General features: G+C 37.3%; 1 protein-coding gene across 12 annotated transcripts in view; it reads right to left on the bottom strand.

Moving 5' to 3' along the window:
* The window catches only part of mast2 (microtubule associated serine/threonine kinase 2), a 166,012-nt gene that overhangs the window by 51,543 nt on the left and 91,397 nt on the right, over positions 1-23,072 (bottom strand). For 8 of the 12 annotated variants that reach the window (XM_077198609.1, XM_077198611.1, XM_077198608.1 and 5 more), the window contains one exon: positions 14,881-14,912. In XM_077198609.1, coding sequence (XP_077054724.1) covers positions 14,881-14,912 — 32 coding nt within the window. Of the gene's footprint in view, positions 1-1,904; positions 1,994-7,599; positions 7,768-11,256; positions 11,788-14,880; positions 14,913-23,072 lie in introns of those variants that run through there. The other 4 variants (XM_077198614.1, XM_077198618.1, XM_077198620.1 and 1 more) reach the window with 4 other exon arrangements.

Genomic DNA, 23,072 nt, shown 5'->3' with positions numbered 1-23,072 from the left:
CCCTTGTTCTGTTTTACTAAAGTGATTGTAAAGTGTGATTTATACTTCTGCATCAAAACGACGGTTTCACACCATAGTTGAACAGAAAGAGGAGCACACACGTTGTGTTTATATATATATATATAATAAACAGTTTGTTAAACTCTGTTACTTGAACATTTTTCACTGCACTCCAAAATGTCTTTGTGTGCTCCTAGATTTGTTCATTTAGGAGCACATGTGCTCCTTGGGAAAAACCTTAGTGTAGAACCCTGGTACATGAAGTAACTTTATTGATGTCATCTGGCATTTAGGCTCAGATTAGCCTAACGCGGTAGGCTACTTTATTATTATAAAGTGGAGAGGCCGTGAGTGCAGATCATGGACTGTCACGCTCTTCGTGAGTTGTATTTACGACAGTAACGTTAAATACAAGTACTCTACAGCGACTCTAGGGGTCGCTGTTTGACAAAAACGGAATTCCTGCATAGTGCAGCTTTAAAAAGAAGTCTCTTATGCTTACCACGGCTGCATATATTTAATAAAAATACAGTAAAGAATTTTAATATTGTAAAATATTATTGAAATTTTAAATAACTGTTTCTATTTTAATATTTTTGAAAAATTTATTTTTTGTGTCTTGGTAAAGCTGAATTTTCAGGAGCTATTACTCCCGTCAGTGTCACAGGATTTTTCAGAAATCATTCACTATTCTGGTAACACTTTACCATAAGGTTCATTAGTAAACATTATTTAACATGAACTAAGAATGAATACTACTCCTACAGCATTTTATTAATCTTTGTTAATATTATTTTCAACATTAACTAATGTTATTAAAATCAAAGGTTTTATTTTTTTTTACATTAGGTAATGCACTGTGAACTAACATGAACAAACAATGAACAACTGAATTTTTATTAACTAACATTAACAAAGATTAATAAATACTGTAACAAATGTATTGCTCATGGTTAGTTCAAGAATAATTTCTCATCAATCATGGGAAGAGTTGTGCTGCTTAACATCTTTTGTAACATTATAAATGTCTTTACTGTCACCTTTGATCAATGCATCCTTGCAGAATAAAGCTACGTCTGGTAATGGCAGTATAAATGGCAAGTCTATATGATTTTTAAAATGTATTCTCTGCAATACGAAATTCTGATTGCTTAGAAAGTAAGACACCTCTCGTCTATAAGATAGCTACATGATTTAAAGTCTCATTCATCCTTTCATACATCATTCACACCATGACTCTATACAGCACACAGTTCACTGCTCCATCCTCATGGCCACTTGGCATCATTGTGAAAATGACACTACTTCACAGAGATAGACGAAGAGCGGAAAGAAGCAGATCACTCTACAACAGTCTCAGCTCTGTTGCCATGCAAGCACTGTGCCCTCCCCTACATCTGTCTCTCCAGGCTACAGGAAGACAGGAAGAACACAAGCAGGGAAGGATGGAAAGCATTTATAGGTGATCTCTATCTAACTCAACAACACATTTGAGCACATCTGTGTGCAAGTTCACTCTGACATAGTAGATCAGAGCAGAACTGCCCGGTCTCAAGCATCGTTTTACGAAAAACTAACATTGCTTGCCTGCGTGTTTGGGTGCATGTCTGGCCACGTCATAATTTTCACTCCTGGCTGATGGGCGGTCGTTACTTTTACGCACATTGACCGAGAGGAAGGAACATTGTACGATGTGCATGTAGAGTGGCTGAAATGAGTGTGACCACCAGAATACACAACAGTGAGAAAAATCACAGAGCACACAAACATAAGCAAAACCACAAGACTGCCTGCAGCATGCCATTAATTACAGCTCATATGACTAAAAGAACAAGATACCTGACTAACACGATGAGAACAAACAGAAAGAACAGAGATAGAAAAATGAAAATGGAGAGCTGTACCTCTTGGATCGGCGGAGCATGCTTCTCTCTGGCAGAGAGAAATTGGAGAGAACGGTCCAGAAGGAGTCAGACATGATATCGGTGCACTAACATGGCTGTCATCCAAAGATCAAATGTCAAAAAGCGGCAGAGAAGGAAGAACAGCTGGCTAAATGAACAGACTTTCTATCTGATAGCAAGCACTAGATGATGTTCCTACTGCTGCTGCTGCCAGCAACCTGTGACACAACTAAAGCTATCGTGAGATGCTGTCATGTGCTTTTTCTCTCTCTTCTCTCTCCTTAACACCCTCCCCTCCTCTCTCTCCCTCTCTAACTCAGATACACAGCAGCACATGTATAAAGATGCAGCCAACTCTAAATACAACCTCCAGATTACCTCCAGAAGAGTCAGAGTGTGAGAGACTGCTAGTAAAAATAGAAATTTTGAGAAAAATAGTTAAACATTTTAATGCTAGATGATGTGTCAACCAGAAATGGCTGAATCTGACAAGAGTATTCAATACAGCATCCCTGGAAAAAGTGACAGGGGATTGAAGTGAAATGACAGGGGATTAAAGTGCACACACACGCACACACATATGCAGGATTATTCGGTCAAATGGGACAAGCATAAGTGAGATTTTCTGTGCGGTCCAAACTGTTCAGTCATTAGTTCAGCAGGTCAAAGGACTCAACTCAAAAAAGTGAAAAATGAGGAATCAAAAAGATAAACAAGGCTGTTTTAAATCATATGCGTTTTGCAGTTTTGCAGCAGGATAGATGCAGACAGGCATTGGAGGACTGTGTCACCTTGAGCTGACCGACACCATAGGCTCAATCGCTTCAGACACACATCAAAGAACAAACAACAAGGGGGAGAAAACATCTCCACCCAACACCGGTGGAGGCAGACAGTAGACACTGCTCACATTGTATATATGAGTCTGTTTTCTCTGTGGAAGCAAGGGATTTTTTTGGCTTCCTCAAAAAATAGAAATTGAAAGAGAAAATGACAGTGTGCAAAAACAAAACCAAAAAAAAAATAGGCTACTACAAACTTTTTGCGAAAATGATACAGTCCAAAAGTGACTCCAAAGGATTAAAGGGTTAGTTCACCCCAAAAATGAAAATTCTGTTATCATTTACTCACCCTCATGTTGTTCCAAACCAATACGACTTTCGTTCATCTTCGGAACACAAATGAAGATATAACAAAAATAAAATAATAAAGATAAAATAAAGATGATAAAATCTGTCAAATCATTGACAGGTATGCAACTACCTTTTTGACGCTTCAAAAAGTTCATGAAGAGATTGTAAAACTAATCAATTGTTTTGCCTTTTTTAAACCATATACAGTATATACATACATACTTCAAGTTATATTTAGTTTTACTGCTTAGGGTGTCCCCTGTCTGTGGCCTGTAATGTAAAAACGAATAAATAAAGATAAATAAGCAAATCAATAAATAATGTCTAATACTAATATGGGCACCAAAATGTAGTTCATCTGTAGTGTTTCATTTACATTTTCAGAACTTCATTATAGTTCTAGTGTATATATATGGTGGATCAGTAGATGACAATGAGAATATTATTCGAACTGATCAGAGTCAGTCGATCGTAACTGAATTGGGGTTAATTTACTGATTTGTTGATATTTGGGCAGCTAGTCAGAGTATCACAAGAGAGAAACAAAGTCTAGACAAAACAAAAAGGAGCTTTCATTCACTTAAAAAAGTGGAATGAAGAAAACTGAGTGTGATGTGCAGTGAGAGGAAAGACCCAGTGATGGAGAAAAGGAATAAGCAGCAGTCTTTGGAACAGTTCCCTGCCTTTCTCTTGAATGTCCTGTTGAGTAGAGCTCTTAAAGGTTGTAATACTTGATTTCCTGCAGCTTCACTGTTGGTCTAAACCTGTGGGGAACTGTAAAAAATAGCATTTCCACTCATACTATAACATCTTTTAGAAATGGGAAATTATGTCTGGTCAAGCCAATACACATGGGAAATGAGGCTTCACAGGAAAGGAAAATGATTTTGAACATTTTCTATTATTGTGATCATGATCAATAGAGGATGGACAGCGCAAAGAAAGAAAAAAAATAGCTGCCTTTAAAAAAAAAAGCAGACTGTAGTGATTTCCTCAAGCTATACTGAATGTGAATGGAGTTTCCACACGGCTCCTGATCAATGTGCCCTCTAAATAACCTAAAATGTGTCCTTACAATGCAAAAAAAAAGAAAAAGAAAAAAAGAAAAAAAACATGCACACATTGCGTTCCAACATTGTGAACGCAGATATTCTTAACCCAAAGGTTGAAGACGACCCGATAGCAGACTGTGCTCAGCAAACAAGAGATCAGTGATGGATCAAGGTGAACACACAAACACTTGTAGTCAAATGGGAGAGAACATGGAGTTCTGACATTCCAGAGCAACTCATTAGTGCAAAATCACTCTCATTCTGCTCCACCAGCATTCAAAACACACAAATACACAAACTTGAGTTAATGAGCAGGGCTTAAACAAACCATATCAAAGCTTATTGGCAACCATATTTGGTCAAAATAATTTGCACAATAAGGCTGGGCGATAACACAAAAAAATGCACTACAGTTCAAAGTTCAGGTTCAAATAAGATTTATATTTAAGAAATTAATACTTTTATTCAACAAGAACTGCAAATACATGCCTAACATTGTTACAAAAAACTTCTATTTCAGTTCTTTTGAACTTTCTGTTCATCAAAGATGAAGAAATCTTTGTAATCTTGTAAAAATGTATCAGGGTTTCCATAAAAATATTAAGCAGCACAATAATGATAAGAGATGTTTTGTGAGCACAATTTCTGAAGGATCACGTGACACTAGCTATGTTTCCATCCAAAGTTGCGAATTTAACTTAGCCGCAAAATTGGAATATCACATAAAACATAAAGCAGCATTTATTCCTGGGAAAATGGTGCAAAATATCAGTAAAAGAAAAGCTGCTACAATCGAAGAAGCCACTGAGGCTCTTTTTTCCTACATCATAAATGACTTGCATCTCAGAACACACAGCCAAAATGCAATAAACGTGTTATCTTGCGTTCGGATGCCTGGCGTTTGAGAAAGCAATCATGTGAGACACTTCTGGAAGGGAATACAACCAAATAATTTTTAAGACAGACTTTTGCTCAGGCATTTAAGAATGATCAAACCAACATTTGAGATGCTGTGCAATGAAATTGGTCCGCTGGTTAGTCCAGTTATCCAATCACATACACTGTTGAAGCAAAGTCAGTTTACACACAAAGAAAAGTTTAAGCTTTTAAAAAATCTAATGTTTAATAAACTTAAAATGTAAAAATTAATTTACAGAGTGAAATACTTTTTGTGCTGTTTTCTAACGGTTTGGACTTAAATAATAAAGAGAGAAAACCCTTAACCTTTTCACTGGCATTTTGTTTTAATAGTTCATAGATATTGTGATATATTACAGGATTGTCTAGCATTATTTATCGATTATCGCAGAATTGCTGTATCATGATATTATCTTATCGTGAGCCATGTATAGTGTATCGTATCGTGATGTACATTACCACCAGTGGTGGAAAGAGTACTGAAAAAACATACTCAAATAAAAGTAGCATTACATTCCAAAAAATGTAGTGTGAGTAGAGTAAAAAGTACTTGTCCAAAAAGCTACTTGAGTAAGAGTAAAAAAGTAGCTTATTTAAAAGTACTCATGAGTAGTGAGTAGTGAGTAGTGAGTACTGAGCTGCGGATTCTACCCCTTACAATAAACACTGTGCACTACAATTTATAAATTTTTAAAAATTGTACATACTGTAATTCACATTATATTTTGTTCTTTGTTAGAAATATTGAAGAATATCTATCATCCATCTTTTTAAAATGTATCAAATTTCTCTCCAAAACGGTATCAATGTTAGTGTTTTGATAAATGAGAATCACTAATATTATCAGATTACCTCACCTAATGCACTGAAAAAGGCTAAGATAGTGAGCTAACACTAATTACACACTTTAATTCCATGATATTAAATATGTTACAATTTAAATGTAAATGCACATTGTTCTAGAAGGGTGGCATCATCCCTTACATTTTGCACGGCTACATCTACTCACATTGTAATGCTGATAATATAATTTGTAAGGAAAATTGTGCATTAAATAGGGAAGTTATATCCAGGAAACTTTTACAAAAGAAACAAACAAACACACACACACACACACACACAGACACACAAATGCATGTCTCTTTGTAGTCTCGGTGAAGGTGTTTTATCAGCAGCATCCACACACAAAAAAGTTCAACATGAAAAATGTTTTTGCGCAAGTGCACTTGCCAAATGAAGACGGATTGTAATGGATCAATCAAAAAACGTTGTTTATTAACGAGCTGTAGTCACGCACTGACAGAAATGCAGTTCAAGTTAACGCCATGGTTCATAGAGTGCACTGATTCTGAATCTGGCGGCATGGCGAGCGTGAGACGCGGCAGTGCACAGATCGTGACGCGCGTCTCTCTATAATGTGATTTTGAAGTAAATGGGAGCGGAAATCACCGCATTATGAACTCGTCACGCAATACCCCCAGCCTCAGACCAAATGTTAGGCCCTGTAGACAGGCCAGCCTATATAAATATCATATTAAGCAGAAATGTGAAATGTATCTGGATTGATGCGTGGAGAATGCACTTCCACAGCAGTCACGAGTAACAGCAGGAATAGGCGGTTAAAGTTGTCTATGCTTAATTTGATTTGATGACAGTCACGAGACCGCTTACTCAATCCAATCACGTTGATGGATAAAAATAAAATACATTTAAAACAACCATGTAACGAGTAACGACCACAAAAAGAAGGAAAATAGCGGAGAAAAAGTACCGATACATCACTTAAAATGTACTCAAGTAAAAGTAAAATTACAAAAAATTTAAACTACTCAAAAAAGTACAATTTCTGAAAAAAACTACTTAATTACAGTAACGTGAGTATTTGTAATTCGTTACTTCACACCCCTGATTACCACCCCTACAGTATAGCCAAATATATTTAAAAAAAATGAACTAAACTAAACAAATCAATGTAATGTATGTTTTCCACTAACTTCTTCACTAAATGAACACAAGGAAGCTTAATGGCAAATTTAAAAGAACATTGAAATCACTTCAGTGTTGCTTAAGTAGATATATATCGTCAACAAAATCATTGTGAATGTATCGTGATTATTCAATATATTGTCCAGCCCTACTGCAGTATATAAAACTATCGTCCAAAAACCTAATCCAAAAACTCCACAAACCATTCTCATCAACAAGCAAAAACCCATCCATCCATCCATCCGTCCATAACACGCAGTAGCAGAAACTGTCCCGGACAGAAAAATCAGGCTACAGTTATTAATAAGTAGTCATTTCAGTAAAATGCCTTTATGCTTTAATCAAAAATAACAAAGTATATTTATAACATGAACAATCCCACTTGAGTAACCTGGGGTTAAGTGCATTGCTTAAGAGCACAGTGCTGAAGGCACCGGTACATGCAGCATTCCAGTTACCCACTTTAAGCATTTAGCCACTAAACCAAACCACCCCATTAGAAAAACAGATTAGACGAAATAGGAACCACACGATGCCTAGTTATCCAGCATGCTGCTGTAAAGGAGGTTGGATCAGGAGCAAGTGCAAGGGCAAGGGCACTCTTACCTCCAGAAGAAGGGGTTGGCGCTGGGGGCAAGGACAGGGGCAGACGAAGGCCCCTCGGGTCCACCCGGGGATGGAGGGAAGAGAGCAGAGGGGGAGGAGGTAGGGGAGAGGAGATGCTGCAGGAGGCTGCTGTTGCCATGACAACGGTACTGAGCAGTTGGCCAGATTCTTTTAAGTGAATACAGCAAGAGAGGAAAGCAAGGAGTAATGTCAATGCGTGTTTGACCTTGTGAGTCTGTGAAGGGCATGGAAAGGTAGGATGTCCTACGGCAGTTTATAAACATGACCAAGACAAAGGCTTAATATCACACTGTCACAGTTTCTGTCTCAGTGTATATGTCCACAGTTTAACCATCCATGAATTGAACACTCCCTGCCTCTCAGTTCCAGTAAGACATGTCTACGAGCTCCAATTAAACACGTGGCAAAACAAGATCCTGTTTTGAGTTGTTTGCATGACAGTCAGTTGCCCTGGTATTCCTGAGAGATGCTGCTGACAGGCTGTTTCAGCAGTTCAGCACACGCACACTGGGCACACTGAAGTTAAAGCTGGTTGGCACTAGTATAGGATGACAGTTCTGTCAGGCTCTACTATCTCCCTTCGCTTTGGGAAAGTTGTCAAACCATTCACATTTATTCTTGCTACATCAAAACCTTGAATATATTTGTTTTGCTTACATCCTACAAAATGAGGAATACATGTTTGGGGTACAGGATCTTGTTTTTCATTCATTTCATGAGGAATTTATTCCAATACTGCACCCAATGACTTTTAGTTTGGGGAAGCAACAAAGCGTGAGTTCTTCCTTTTGAAATAGCTAGAAAAAGCATAACTCAATGGAAAAGACTTCAGGTACTTGAGATTAACAGGGAAAGAGAATGGGAAAGGGAATGGGACTGGCCCAGGCTGGGCTTGAACCTAATTCCTCAGGAGCACAACAGATCTATATACAACCATGCCACAGCTAGCTTTTTTTTATGGTTTATTTAAGACTTATTATTTGCTATAATACAGGCTTAGACTAACATAATAAAAACAATGGAAATCCACCCCCCCCCCCAAAAAAAACCTAGGAATTGTAGTTTACAAGAATTGATGCATATTTGAAAGAAAGCTAATAACCCATTACTACCCTTAAAACCAATATGTTGTCCGTCCCCAAAAAAGAAACTGTGAAAGTAAAAAAACAAAAAAACAAAGTGAGGAATAATCAAATGTAAAATATTAATACAGCGATAATACAGCTGTAAAATAAACATTCCAATTTGTATGCAATGTTTATTTAATTAACACCACTTCCTTTTGCTCTCTTTGCTGATAAAGCATTTTTATGGTCCTTGCATTCAAAGATCAACAATATCAATATTAGTTCCTGACACAGAAAAGTCATATTTTATCTTTGGAAAAAAATATCTTTAATATTTTCTATATAATTATATTAAAAACTGCACCTATTCAGCCTAAATAAATAAGCAAACAAATCAATGAATGAACGAACAAATAAATACTTTTCCCTCCCCAGCCTGCCCGAGATGCTGGAATAGGCTCCAGCAACCCCAAGACTCTACAGAGGATTTTCTGGAATCCATACAGATGCATTTTGTTTTGACATCTCAGTGTGAACAGAGCTTAAAGTTAGAAAAACTAAAGGGATAAAAACTAAGTTATAAGTATTAAGGGGGAGTCAATCTAGAGATGTAAGTGTATGGACCATCTCACAATTTTTTTAATCACCATGCTAGACAAAAAACTTGGTTTTCGGGGAACAGGGAGCTGCTTCAGCCAGCCAAGACACAGATGTTCTCTCAGAATGAAGTAAGAGAAGCTGACTGGGCATAAGCTGACATTTGACATGACTGAAACATGCACAAACGCACATACACTCTGCTGAGTGAAGACTTCTCATCACTTATCTTCCCCAGAGTCTTTCTGGTGTTCTACTGGGTTGTGTTTTTGAGGCTGTAAACTGAGCTACACACTGTGGCTGTCAATCAACGAGACGAGAGCTAGAAACTCAGCCACCACTCAGAGCATGAAGGGAAAGCAGGTATCAGGTTCCCAAACAGACTGAGACAGAGAAAGAGGAAACCCGGTGCTTCACTGCCAAAGGAGGTCAGAGTCTGCGGTCTGTTTGTGTAAAGCTAATGCTGTGGTCATGTTTAGAAACCTCAACCGATGGAGTTCATTCATTGCAAAAATGAGTGACACTCATTTAAAACTGAACTCAAGTAAAAGTTTAAAAACAAGGACATAATAAAAGTTCTGTAAACAAACACAAGCAACATTTGTTGGCTCATACTAGGGCTACACGATTATTCGAAATAAAACCAAAATTGGGAAATAACGATTTTTAAGTTGCAAGTGCTACAATTTAATGACACAAATACTGTATATGCACTCATTGCGCCAGCATGTTTCAGAGGCAAGTACAGCACTGTGTTCTTTTACACGTGGGCAGTTCATGATCCAGTGTTTTCATCATCTCAGAGCAGGTCGGTTTGAAGTAAATGATCCTCAACATGAACTCATCTCTGCATCTACCGTTGAGCACTTATACATAAGAAAAGCTTAAAGGTCTCCTGAAATAAAAAGGGTTGGGTATCGTTTGAATTTTAACGATTCTGATTCCAATTTCGATTCTGCTTACAGGTTCTTTTCGATTCCTAATTTCGATTTCAATAAGGTAAAAAAAAAAAAAAAAAACACCTTAGATATCATTCACATTTAGTCTTATTCCAAAACATTTAACTGTGGCTGAATATCATGAACAAAAGTCAACAGGCTAAAGAACACTTTTGCAAGGAATTTTGCCTTTGGTTTAAAAATACCACAGAAAAAAAACTAGCCTAACAAATATAAATTTCAAGCATTATTAAAAGGCAAGTAAACACTTCTTAGTTAAAAAATAACAAGTAAAAAATTTGCAATCGCAAAAAAAGTTACAACTGAACAAAGACACGATTGGAATAAACAGTGTTTTAAAATTTTCAGGTATTCCGGTACAGAAACTGTAATCAAATGTAAAATAACACTGCACTTTATCGGTAAAATATACATTACAAATATAGTTACAAAAGTTATTCAGTAAAAACTAGTGTCTGTTTATCTTTCTTTTGTTGTTTGATTAGTGTTATTATAGAGACGCAGCAGGGATATTAGGCTGCTGTCACTTTAAGAGCTGCACCGATTCAATATACGGTTACACATGAAAACAGAGTCGTCTCACGCTTGAATTGTTTAAAGTCATATTTAAATACTCACAAAGGAATCGATAAGAGGAATCGAATTTTTAATTGTATAACAAGTTGGAATTGGAATTTCCCAACCCTAGAAATAAAAGCTTAATGGTTTAATGTTTAAAAATAAAAAAATAAGACTTAATTAGTAAGTAAGTACTTAAGAAGTAAATTAAGAAGTAATTTTACAGATATAATAAAATAGTAATATTCTTTTTTTTATATTTATTTAGTAAAAATTATAGCATAACATAATGAGCACTATTAATATCTTATAGTCATATTGATATAAAATCACAATGTTCTGCCAAATTGTATATCCTTTAATTACAGACACAATTTTATCATAAAAAAACATTAAAAAATGTTCCTCAAATCGTGCAGTCTTAGCTCATACTTATGATCTAAATAAACTCTTACTGTAAATGCAGGTTAGGGGCTCCAAGTCTTTCCTTTCTTTTCTTCATGTTCATGAGTATAATAGATAGATAAGCAAAAAAAAGTCTTTACTCAGAGGTGTAACTGGGAAGAGTCCAGCGACAGGTCGCAAAAAAACTACATGGCGTAGTGTAAAAGTCTGTTACCAAACTACCAACTCTTTTTGTGAAAGTTTCAGTAATTCCAGCCATACTTCCTTTATCTCCTTATCACAAACATCAACTGTCAAATCACAATGTGCCTTCAAGTCTTAGCTTGTCCACGGCCAGAGCGAGTATCCACTTCTGTCATGACGGTATTTGTTGTTAAACGACAGTCCTCTAAAGTTGTGTCCGGGAGCGTTCTCTCTTTCTGAGCACTGTGAAGTACCATAACATCAGTCTGAAGAGAAAAATGTGAAGAGTGTAACAATCCAAATTCTAAACAAATTAGAAGCTTCACTCTCCTCTGAGCTCTACTTCTAGTGGGTGTTTATGTTGGCAAGACAGTCAGAGACATGGAAACACATAGAGTAATGAGGGAGAGGGCATTCGTACGATATCACAAGACCCTGGGGGAGGTGCAGCTGTTGCCCCTACCTCACACCGGTCCATCTCTGTATACACACATACACACAGTTCTGAGAAGCGCGAGAACATCAGTGTCCTATCAACTGTTCCCAGACGAATGCTTTTGGCTAAATGTAGCCTCAAGGAGACAATAGGCAGGATCAAAGAGCAGAGAATCACCAGCACGAGAGTTAAACCTGACTGGTTCAACACTGACACACCACTACAGGAAAGCAAATTACACTGATACATGATCTACATCTCTGTGTGAGTATGCTCAAAGGGACAGAGCACTTAAACATGAAAATTATGATTTACCAAATCCATATGACTTGCTATTTTCTGTGGAACACAAAAGGAGATATTTGCACAATACCTGTGTCATTCTTTTTTCTACAATAAAAAAGAGTGGGAATAGATACTGTCAGTGTCAAGCTCCAAAAATCACAAAAATAAATAAATAAATAAATACTACGGTCATAAAACCATACCATAAAAGTAGGGATGCACTGATACTACATTTTTGGTACCAATACCAATGAGTCATTTTACATATTAAATTCTACCACATTTTAACTAAATAAATGAAAAATAATATATTAAAATTGGAATTAAAAAACTATTTTGAATGTTAAGGTGAATTTAGACATCACAACATTATATTGTACATGTATGAAGTATGAAAAAAAATCATTTTGAGATTTGATAAAGATTTCATTCAACAGTGTTACACGTTTATATCCTTTACTAATGTTGTCGTTATTTTTAATATTATTAATATACACATATATTTTAGATTTTTTTATGTTTTTATAGATTAGCCTACTGGGCATTCGGTGATGGAAAAGGTAATCTTATGGTGCTTGTCTGCTTTGTCTTTCTCTGAGATTGGCAAATGTTTGAAAAAAATTGCTTTAATTGTATGAAAAAAAGCAGCATGAACATTCTGTTAAACATCTCCTTTTGGGTTCCACTTAAAGTAACACAGGTTAAAAAAAAATATTGAATTTTTATTTCCCCTTTACAGGGTTCCCACACCAGAAAGTGAAAAGGTGAGACAAAAAGGAAGGAGATACGAGAGGGGGAGTCAGAAAATACCAAAACCCTAAATGAATGAGGGCTAAAAGGAGACGGACAAACAGTATGGCTGAATAGAAGGCTTGATTTGATTAAGTCCTGTAATCCCGTGGCGGGTGGAACAAACTCGGTGAACCCTCACAATAGCCAGCATTCTTCCTGCCCCTGACAGTCACTCTGAACTATACAAAGACGAGAAAAACAAAACCCCTAGCCTGTGTGCATAAGAAAGAACACAACAATATGCCCACACACAACCTTTGCAGCACTCTATATTACACCAAAAATATAACACCGAAATTTTGTCTGCTCACCCCTATAATCATGATGCTGATAATGCGCCTTCGTATGATTGGCTGTAAAGAGCACATTCTTTGCAGGCAGTGGGTTAAAAATAAACAGAAAAGAAGATAAAGATAGGTGTGCTAGAACAGGAACCGAAATGCCCAGCTGTCGGCAAAGGCCTGCAGTAATCTGTCTGTCACTGCCCTACCAGTCACCTACGACCCCCATGACCCAGTCCATGTGCAGTAAACAGTGTTGACACTGTGATCTAGTAAGAATACTAACCCAACTGATACAGCAGTGTCTGAAATAGGGCTGCACAATTAATCGAATTTCTAATTGCGATTACGATTACGGATGCCACGATTACGTAATCGTTCAAAGCCGCGATTACAAAAGAAAATCCACTCTGCTTGTGTGTGTTTAGAGCATAAATATGTTATGAGAGGCGAATCACGACTACTTCAGAAAACACAGCACAATATGACATACCAGGCAGTGACGTAAGTGTACGCTGAAATAAAAAGACTTTCACCTCAGAAAAACGGACTTTACTGTCCTGTCCCATTCTACTGTGCTCGTAGTGCGCACACTTCAATTGCACGCGCAAATGCGGCGGCGCGCGCTGTGTATCGCTTCACTGTATAAAGTGCAAAAGAAACTATGAGTATGCAACGTCGTTACAATTTAAATTAGTATGTCACGAAATAAAAGTAAAATACCAATAAATCACGTGTAAGCTGAGAAGGATTTGCATGCAGGTATGATTTTCATTCTATTCACCAGGAGCAGTTTCATTAACAGTTCTTGTTAGTATATTGTGTATTCACCATGGTAACTGTCGTTTCCATAACCGCAAAATGCCACTTTATTTTCACTTTGTGTTATTTTTTATATTTTTAAATGACTGTGGTGGCTCATATCAACATTGTATTAACTAAAACTAGTTTGGGACTGCTATATTTAATTGCTTTAGCATAGTCCTAATGTTTTTCTAGTCTTTACTATGAGTCATACAATTAATGTGTAAAGGGGGACAGTACTTGTGTGTGTGTTAACAATTTTTGTGTAAACATGTATTATAATATGCCTATATATTCAATGTAAATTGTGATAATCGTAATTAATAATCGCAATAAAATAAATGACTGCATCATGAAATGAATGGTTGTGGTTCAATAATCAATTTTTAAAAAAGGCTTCTGAAGGAGCAGTAGAAAAAAGTAGAAAAAGGTTAATTTATCGTAAATTAATGTCATGTGAGAGAGCATGCTAATACCTACGGCTGATCTCACAAGATCAGAAGTGTTATATTGTACTGGACATACGTCACATTTAATAATCAGATGCAGGTCTGTGACTGAATTTATCAGAAGCAAAACAAAATGACTGGAGTATCTGCAACATCAATAATACACAATAACTAAATGAGTTAGTAATCATGTGTACACACAATGTACGACAATGAAGAATTCCACAGAGTCTTCCCTGTATTCTTTAAACAGTATGAAAGAGATTCATGTAACTCACGGTGCGTACTAAAGTGCAATTAAAAGAGATGACCAGAACTACACACCTCTTTGCTTAATGGGCATAGCATCCTGTTCACTTAAAAAAATGTATACCATTTCCCAAGGTCAGACTATTCACAATAGACTATCCTCATTCAGAAAAAAATAAATTCTCAAGTACTCACAAACTGCCTCTTCTGGGAAGACTCAGCTCCTTCTGAAATGAAGAAAGAGAAGAACACAAGATTAACTGAAGGCCATAATCAAATTAATGTGTCTGTCACAAAGCAAAGAGAAGAGCTTTTGAACTTGTGCACAAGGTATCATGGAAACCTAAATTGGATTCAGACACTAAACCATCCACCAGGTGGCACTATTCAACTTGGGTCACAATGAAACAGACATTTTTTTTACGAGTTTAACTGGAGGGAACTTTTAACAACAGGCTTTTCTTTAAATATTAGGCTATGTTATATAATATATGATTCTAATAATGGTTGAGTGGAATAGTGGCTTGCATCCAGCATTGTGAGTTTTGTTTTCTCCTATATTGAAGGTAAAAAAAAAAAAAACACCACTAGATGGCAAAAGTGAACCGTTATTACACACAGCCAGATTTACCTTAGAACACTTGCATGCCTACTGATGGCTGGACTTTTCAAAACCTCATTTGATGTCTGGAAAGTTAAATATTTCTATCAAAACAAAATCTGAACAGTGTATTAGCTCTTGACAGATAAATAGCCACCCCAAACAATGGCTTTTAGATAAGTCGTTACATTCAATTATGGGATGCGTTTACAACGCGCAATATCTATTAAAAGTGTGGGTGTATGGGCAGAGGCCACGTGTGTACTGATTCAACTCATCCAGTTACACTACACAAGCGTTTGGTAGTGAGTGATTTCTCTTGACACCATGTTTCCTTTCATCTGGCTTAAGCTGTCACTACAAAAAACAGCAGTCTTTAAATCAGAACTATACTGTATGCAAATACAACTAAATATTGCACATCATAATAGGAGCAACTTGGAAGTGATTTCCATATTGCTCATCATCATCTAGAAAAAAATATATGAATAAAAAATAGGGGTGTGTGTGTGATACACCAGTTGAAACCATAAACTGTCAGAAATTTGGCAACTAGTCGAACTTTTCAAGAATGCTATAAGAAAAAGGAAAACAGAAAAATTGATTTTTTTCAGTTGAGACACTTTGCTTGTTATTAAACGGAATATCAGTGAAAGTGTTACTAGTATCTGATTTCACACATATTTGGTTTCTGTGTTGATTCTATATTAAAATGCCGATACAATGTAAAGAATTTTCTCTGGCTCTTGTTTTGAATTATTTTGTTCCGTTATTATGCTTGTTGTTGTCATCTGTTAACGTTGAACAAGCAGAATGTGGCGGTTGGTCGGTGTGATATTTCTCCCGCCCCTCCTCCACTTTGCTTGGACGGCTGGGTAAAAAGTGACAGTGATATGATGAGTGCTGCGTTTTACCCCAAAGTCGAACATTCTTCAACTCTCGGCAACTAGTAAAAAACGCCGGGCACTCAGCACTTCAGCGTGAAAAAAACGCTCAGCGCCTCGTTACGCTCATGGCATTTAAAAAACGCAGCGCTCCCATTGAAAACAATTGGAAAAATACGCTAGCTGCGTGAAAAAAACGCTTTGGTGGACCGTACACGGCCTTAGTGTTTTGTTTCTGTTGTACTACTGTGGTTGTGTGTGTGTGTAATATATTTATTATTCAAATAAAACTAATTTTACTATAATATGTATAGTATGCATAATTATCTATTATCTTTTTTTTCCAAAAATGAAACCTCGAAATCAAATCTTTATAAAAAATATATATTTTACAGTATTATAATTAAGTCTTTTCAAGATCAAAATTCTTTTTAGTTTTTAAGTCACTTATGATTTTATACATCGTTAAGTTTATGATATATAAAGTTTATATATTCGTGATACATATCTCAAATGTGATAGCTATGATTTCAATTGCGGCTGTCAAAGGAATGCTAAAGACATGTTTGTTCAGAGAATGATTCTCAGTACAATCTCTGGCTGAGAGCATAGCTCATTTCAAGTGCACTAAAAAAAAAAAAAAAACTTCTGCCTCCTACTGAAACCAGCTCTTATTACTGCAGGGATATTTGACAGAAGTGGAGAAAGAATATATTAGACCAGACAACTGCAATATTGTACCGACCAGAGGAGAAACAGCAAGTCAAATTATAGAGAGAGGATAGAGAGTGTGAGAGAGAGTGTAACTGTATTCAGAGCGTGTCTGAGACATCTCTGTCTCCCCACACTGGTGGAGGACTGAGCCAGGGAACCTGCACGCCCTCCTGACCCATCTGCAGAATATTAATACAGCAACTTCTCAAAGTGCAGCCTTAGCAAAACATGAGCCTACTTTTTTAATTAGCAACTCCACCGATACAAACCTGATATGCCTAGAGGCTTCATATAAGGCAGCTTTTCATGTCAACTTGAAATCATTTTCCCTCTGTGCTGTTAGAAAAAGTGCATCTCTCCCTCTCTCTTGACCTCTGTAGCCTCTCCTCTCTCTCCATAACAAGCCTGAAGTGCTCATCAGTGCATTCCCATTGCTCTGACCCGACTCAGGTATGGATGCATCAGCCTTCAAGCACTGTAGATGGACTAAACCTTGTTAGCTTGGGTGTAAGATGAAGTCAGAATCTACACTCGTTGCCAAATCTGATTAGTTGTGGAGCAAACCAGTGCTGCATGATTTCTGGATGGTATGTATGTGTGATAGTGTTCAGGAGAACTGTGACAGGAGTGAGAGCGTGCCATAGAAATGTTCATGCCTATTATCTACAGCTCCACACTGAACGCAGAAAAAAAAACTTTGTTTCAAAACTTTGTAAGCTGTCTACCCAGCATAAGCAGTACTTTTTGAACTACTTTTGGGACCTTTTTGGTTTTGTTTGTCTCTAAAATAGAAGCTAGTAGTTTGCAGTGATGCGACTAATATGCTTGTAATCACCGAAGTTGTCCTTGGATCCCTTTCGGATGCCCCATTCCTATTTCTGTATTTATACTCCAGCCACTTTTCTCTGTCCATCTCTAATAAAATAATTGTATTTTATTTTATTTTTAGGGCTGTTGATTTAACGTGTTATTTTAATTAATTAGATATGGAAAAATAATGTAAATAAAATTATTTAAGGCATTTAACACACCCGCCCACCCCAGACCTGCGTAGGTCATCTTACATTTTATACAGTTAATTGGTGACGAACATGGAGGGCAACAACTCACCGCGTGATGTAGCCTATAGAATGCAGTTAGAATGCTCCTAAAATTCAAGATATCAAGAAAGTTAATAATAAGTTTGTATTGTAATATTTTAGACACAATATTGTCTGTTTTTGCTCAATTTTGCCAACGAAAATATTACCTGTAAAGCCAGAGCAGAACTGCTGTGAATCTAAAACACACAGTGTTGTTTCGTTTCTGAATGAATCTGCATTTTGAGCGAATCAATTGGGTGAACGAATTAGCCTATTCAATGGCCCATTCATAAAGAGAGTCATTTACTTCATCCCAAAAATTAGCCGTTTCAATGAATCGAATGAATGAATGACTCAATGACTTTAGACATTTAACACCACCTACTGGCAGTTTTAGTTTCTTATTTAGAGTATAACTTCATTCAAGAAGTAAAAATTCTGTACACCATCACCCTCAAGTTGTTTCCAACCTCTATGACTTTTTTTTTTTTAAGAACATAAAAGAAGATCTTTTAAAGAATGTTGGTAACCAAACTGTGTTGGTCTGTAAACATATCTAAATACCAATTCAGATGCAGCTTCTGAGAAAGAAAAAAACAAAACAAAAAAACATGGCCATTCTAGCCAAACCGTGTGTGTAATAAGTGCTATGCTGAATCAAATAAAACATTTCTTTCTTAAACATATACTATTTGATGCTTTCTCATTTAACACAATGAAATTATCTTTTGGGGCCAATTTCTCCCCCAAGTTTGATGTGCGATTAATTTGCGATTAATTAGATGAATTAATCGGCACGTCATGTAATTAATTAGATTAAACATTTGAATTGCTTGTCAGCCCTAATTATTTTATATAAGATATTGATTGCTATGAATTGTATTATATATGAAATACATGTTTGAATAACTGTGATATCAAAGCCAATTTGTGACGTTTCTGTAATTCTAAAAACAGAAACATCAACAATTTCGGAAAAGTATTTACATTTTTTTTTTAATGCAATCTGAAGCGAATGCACTGTGTTCTGGCAGACTGATTCCATTAAGGCATATGGAGGGTGGGGTCTGAGGGAGACTAGGGAGCAGTTGCTCTGCTACACAAAGCCACACACATATACACAACAGCATTCTGGCCAAGGCTCTGTCATTGCCATGGGCTAAAAGGCTAGGCAATGAAATTAGCCAGAGTGACAGTTTGGAGCAGGCCCCCTGCTCTCCCACAAAAGCAATCTACCCAATGGAGCCCATTAATATTTCTTAAGTCCGTCCAGCATGACAGGAAGCCGTAGTGCAGGGAAATGTAATCAGTGGGATGGGCCGAAAGCAGCACCACACTGCTTAAATGGACTCCTGGAGACAGTTAAAGCCATCAGTAGCTGCAGCAAGATAAGCATCTCTGTGTTTACACTGTTATAAGAGCTTACCAGAGGTGGCCGATTTCAAGGGTTAAACAGTGTGTCGCATCAAGATTTTATTGTGACCTTGGGTAGAGTAGAACCTGATGGAATCCAGCTATCCTGGGCAACAGTTTTGAGTTTGACTGACAGCTATAAATCTCTTTCCAATTAGTGCTGACTTGTGGTGTTGTGCCCTCCAGGATAGATTTCAAGCTAGTAGAGCTTATTACAAAAGCCTCGGAGCTCTTGAGGCTAAGCAGCCATACATTAAGGCAAAACACACACTGAACATTCATTTAGCATCATTATGATTTGTTACAGGCAGAGTCAGGCTCCACTCATATCAACCTGACCCAGCAAGAGCACAGTACTCAATAATAATGCAACGGCAGTGCTAGAGCACTGAAACAAACCAGAGCTGCTGTGACTGTACTGTGTATATGTTTTTGAAACCATTCTCTTGTGAAAATGCAGTAAAAACAGAACTATTGTGAAATATTACAATTTAAAATAAATGTATTCCTGTGGCAATGAAGCTGTACGTTTAGCAGTTGTTACTTTAGTCTGCAGTGTCACATAATCCTTCGGAAATTATTCAAATATGCTCAATTGTTTCTCAAGAAACAAATTTCTTATTATTATCAATTTTGAAAAAAGTTGTGCTGCTTAATATTTTTGTGAAAACTGTTACAATACTTTTTTTTCAGGATTCTTTGATTACTAGAACGTTCAAAAACATTTGGAACATTTTGGAACATTATTTATTTGTAAAATACAGATTAGAGCATCCCTAGTATCCTTGCCTTGGCGAGCACTGCAAAAGAAAGAAAAAAATGCAGCCACATGTTAGGTTTACACTGACACTTGAAGCATAAAGAATTGTTGACAGCTGTCAAAGTGCTGCCCTGTCCCAAGCCAAGTACAGTGTCCAAAAGCTTCCAGGACGGCAACAGACAGCTCTGGTCAAAAAGTCAGAGTTCACTGGTTCCCTTGAGACCAAACCAGGGACACTGGACAGCCTCTGACACTGACAGGCTGTGTGCGGGACAGCAAGATTGCCAGGACAGGCACTCAACATGTCAATCATGCCAGTTTTTCCTGTCCTTGAGTGAATGGCTGGCATATTTCCTCAAAGGAAGATTACAGATGCAGGAGAATAATCCAGAAGTGTACCCCTGACACACGGTTTTAAGATCAGTTAGCGTAACAAACGGTCTTTTAAAGATGGTTTACAGCTTCTTAACCGTTTAGGAAATATGTGCTGTGCATGGAACTGGTGCAATTTCAAGCAATCAAAAGATATTTCATGTTTAATGCACTGTTGTTGGGAGAAGACCAAAAAAAATCACTGTGGGCGGGACTAGCAATGAGCAGAAATTGAAACAAAATGCCCTGTTGCTTTTTGCTCGAAAAGCAAGAAAGAGATATCTTTTATTGTGTGTAGCTTTATCAAGTCACACCTGGTAGGACACGGTGTGAGAGAGAAGGATACAAGCACGCTAACACCCCTGGACAGGTTGACGCAGTCTTGGCCGATTTCATTACGCAGGACTAATGAACTAATTACAGTGGACCCAAGGGAGGCCTTGCTCGTTGAGTTTCTGGGGAAAGGACAGAGTTACAGAGCTCCTAAAAGCTCAGCAACTAAAACCAAAAGCTTTGCAGGCAAGATTACAACTTAGAAACCAACAAGTCCTCCATTGTTTCCTGCCATTAAATTTAAACAATAAAAGTTCAAGAAGGGTATAGTATAGTGATTGCATGAAGCAGGTCTGAGGCTGTTTGATTGTTTTATGGAGTAAATGGGGCGTAGCACTGCCCGTCTAGACTAATTGCTTGCAATGAACAAGCAAATGAAACTGATAGGGGTGAGAAAGGGAAAGAGAGGGAAAGGCAAATCAAAGAGTTATATGCACTAGGAGGATATTAATTAACTGGGTCATTGTAACAGATAGAACAATATACATAAGAAGGAGAGTGTGACGCCTGTGGCAGAGCAGACATCATTATAATGAGTGATTGAAAACTGTTGGGCTGTAACAAAGGATGATGGACAACTGTGCCAAACAACAAGGGAAAACATCTATAGAATGATATTGATACATTTAGGTTTATAATTTACAAGTGCAGGATAATTAAGAGCTCCATAAGAGCATACTTTTTTTTCAGAATATGAGAGGTGTTTGCCCATGTAAAACTCGCCATCATGATGCAAGAGTGTGTAGATGGAGAGTTGCTAACATCTCGGTTAACCATAGTCATCATTTACCTTAGGATGTATGGAATAGAATTAACCCAGTTGCGTGTGAGAGAACTGAGTGTTTATTCAGGTTGTAGCTCATTCATATTAATTGAAGCTGGTGCTGGGAGTATGTAGGGCAGGAAGATGGCTGAGGCAGGGCCACAGGGGAAGACAGGATGCGCAACAGCTTAGGTACAGGATAGGAAAAGAGTGAATAAAAGAACAGAGGGAGGGCAAGCGGAAGGATGCAGAGAGAAATGCTGTGAAATACTTCTGTTAGACGCAGCTGCAGGTTTTAAGAGATGCCACATCATCATCATCACATACAAAGACAACTTGGCTGCCGCCCGCCTCCCGTCGTACTACGTGAGGGCTAAACCGGTGCAATTAGCAGTCGTGATATACGAGGATCTCCTTGTGTTGTTGGAAGGAAGCACCAAGTAATTATCCCTACTATTGTGGTGCGCTTTTGGCAGAAGAGGACGTCTAGCCCTTAATTCACTCATTCTTTCTTTTCCTGCTCTCCCTCACTCAGATGCTAATCTAGTGATCAGTCAAGCTATTCACACTGACTATCAAACTGTGGAAATTAAAAAAAGAACACGAAAAAAAACCACTAATCCTAATTAGAATTTGCATATTCAAATTAAATCTACATTCCTAAATGGAGATTATGGAGAGTAAAGAAAAACACAATGCTGGTGTGGAGATTGGCAGATGTGTTTTTCTTTTTCTTTTCTTTGAAGAATTCAAATGCAGTAATAATGTACCAGCATGCCAAGCGGGAAGCGTATTTGCAGCTTCTGTTTGACAGCTATGTTGCTTTTACCTTTATTTGGACTTTAACGCTTTAAGCCATTGCCAGCACTGTTTTTTCTACAGATCATTATGCATTAGCATCGAGCTAACGTGAAAATTCTGGAGCTACGTTCTGTCAGATCTCTCCACATGTATAAGCAGGCTGTCTCATTGGTATATCTTGCCGGCTGCGATATTCAAAGAGAGCTCATCCGTCTCCTACATACAAGGTGACAGTCGTCATCCCCCCACCCCACAATGCAGATGAAGGAGCTTCAAAACACAATGTTGGCAGGATTATTCACAACAATGCATTGCCCTCACCACAACGGGGCTTGAACAATACAATGCTGCATGTGGTTTGATCATGCTAATATTCAGTACTGTTTTGGTCAAAGTGAGAGTTGTGTGAATAGAACATTGCACTTGTGAGTGGGAAAGAAATAAAAAAATAAACTGGGTCTTTTGAGGTGCTCAGACATATTAATGAAACCGTAAGGAAGCAGGAAGAAAACTGTAAAGACTGACCCATTTTTGAGTCACTGAAAAGTCAGTGCTGCACTGATAAACTACAAATCAATCAGTAATGTGTTGCATCATATGCCATCGATTCCAGTAAAAGTGTGTTTTGAAATCATGGACTTAAATTATAGATAGGGATTAGGGG

Source organism: Siphateles boraxobius, unplaced genomic scaffold, assembly GCF_051911475.1.
Source record: "Siphateles boraxobius isolate OS27281-9 unplaced genomic scaffold, OSU_SipBor_1 41, whole genome shotgun sequence".
Taxonomy (NCBI): Eukaryota; Metazoa; Chordata; class Actinopteri; order Cypriniformes; family Leuciscidae; genus Siphateles; species Siphateles boraxobius.
The sequence above is the reverse complement of the archived record's forward strand: the minus strand, read 5'-3'. Positions and strand labels throughout refer to the sequence as shown.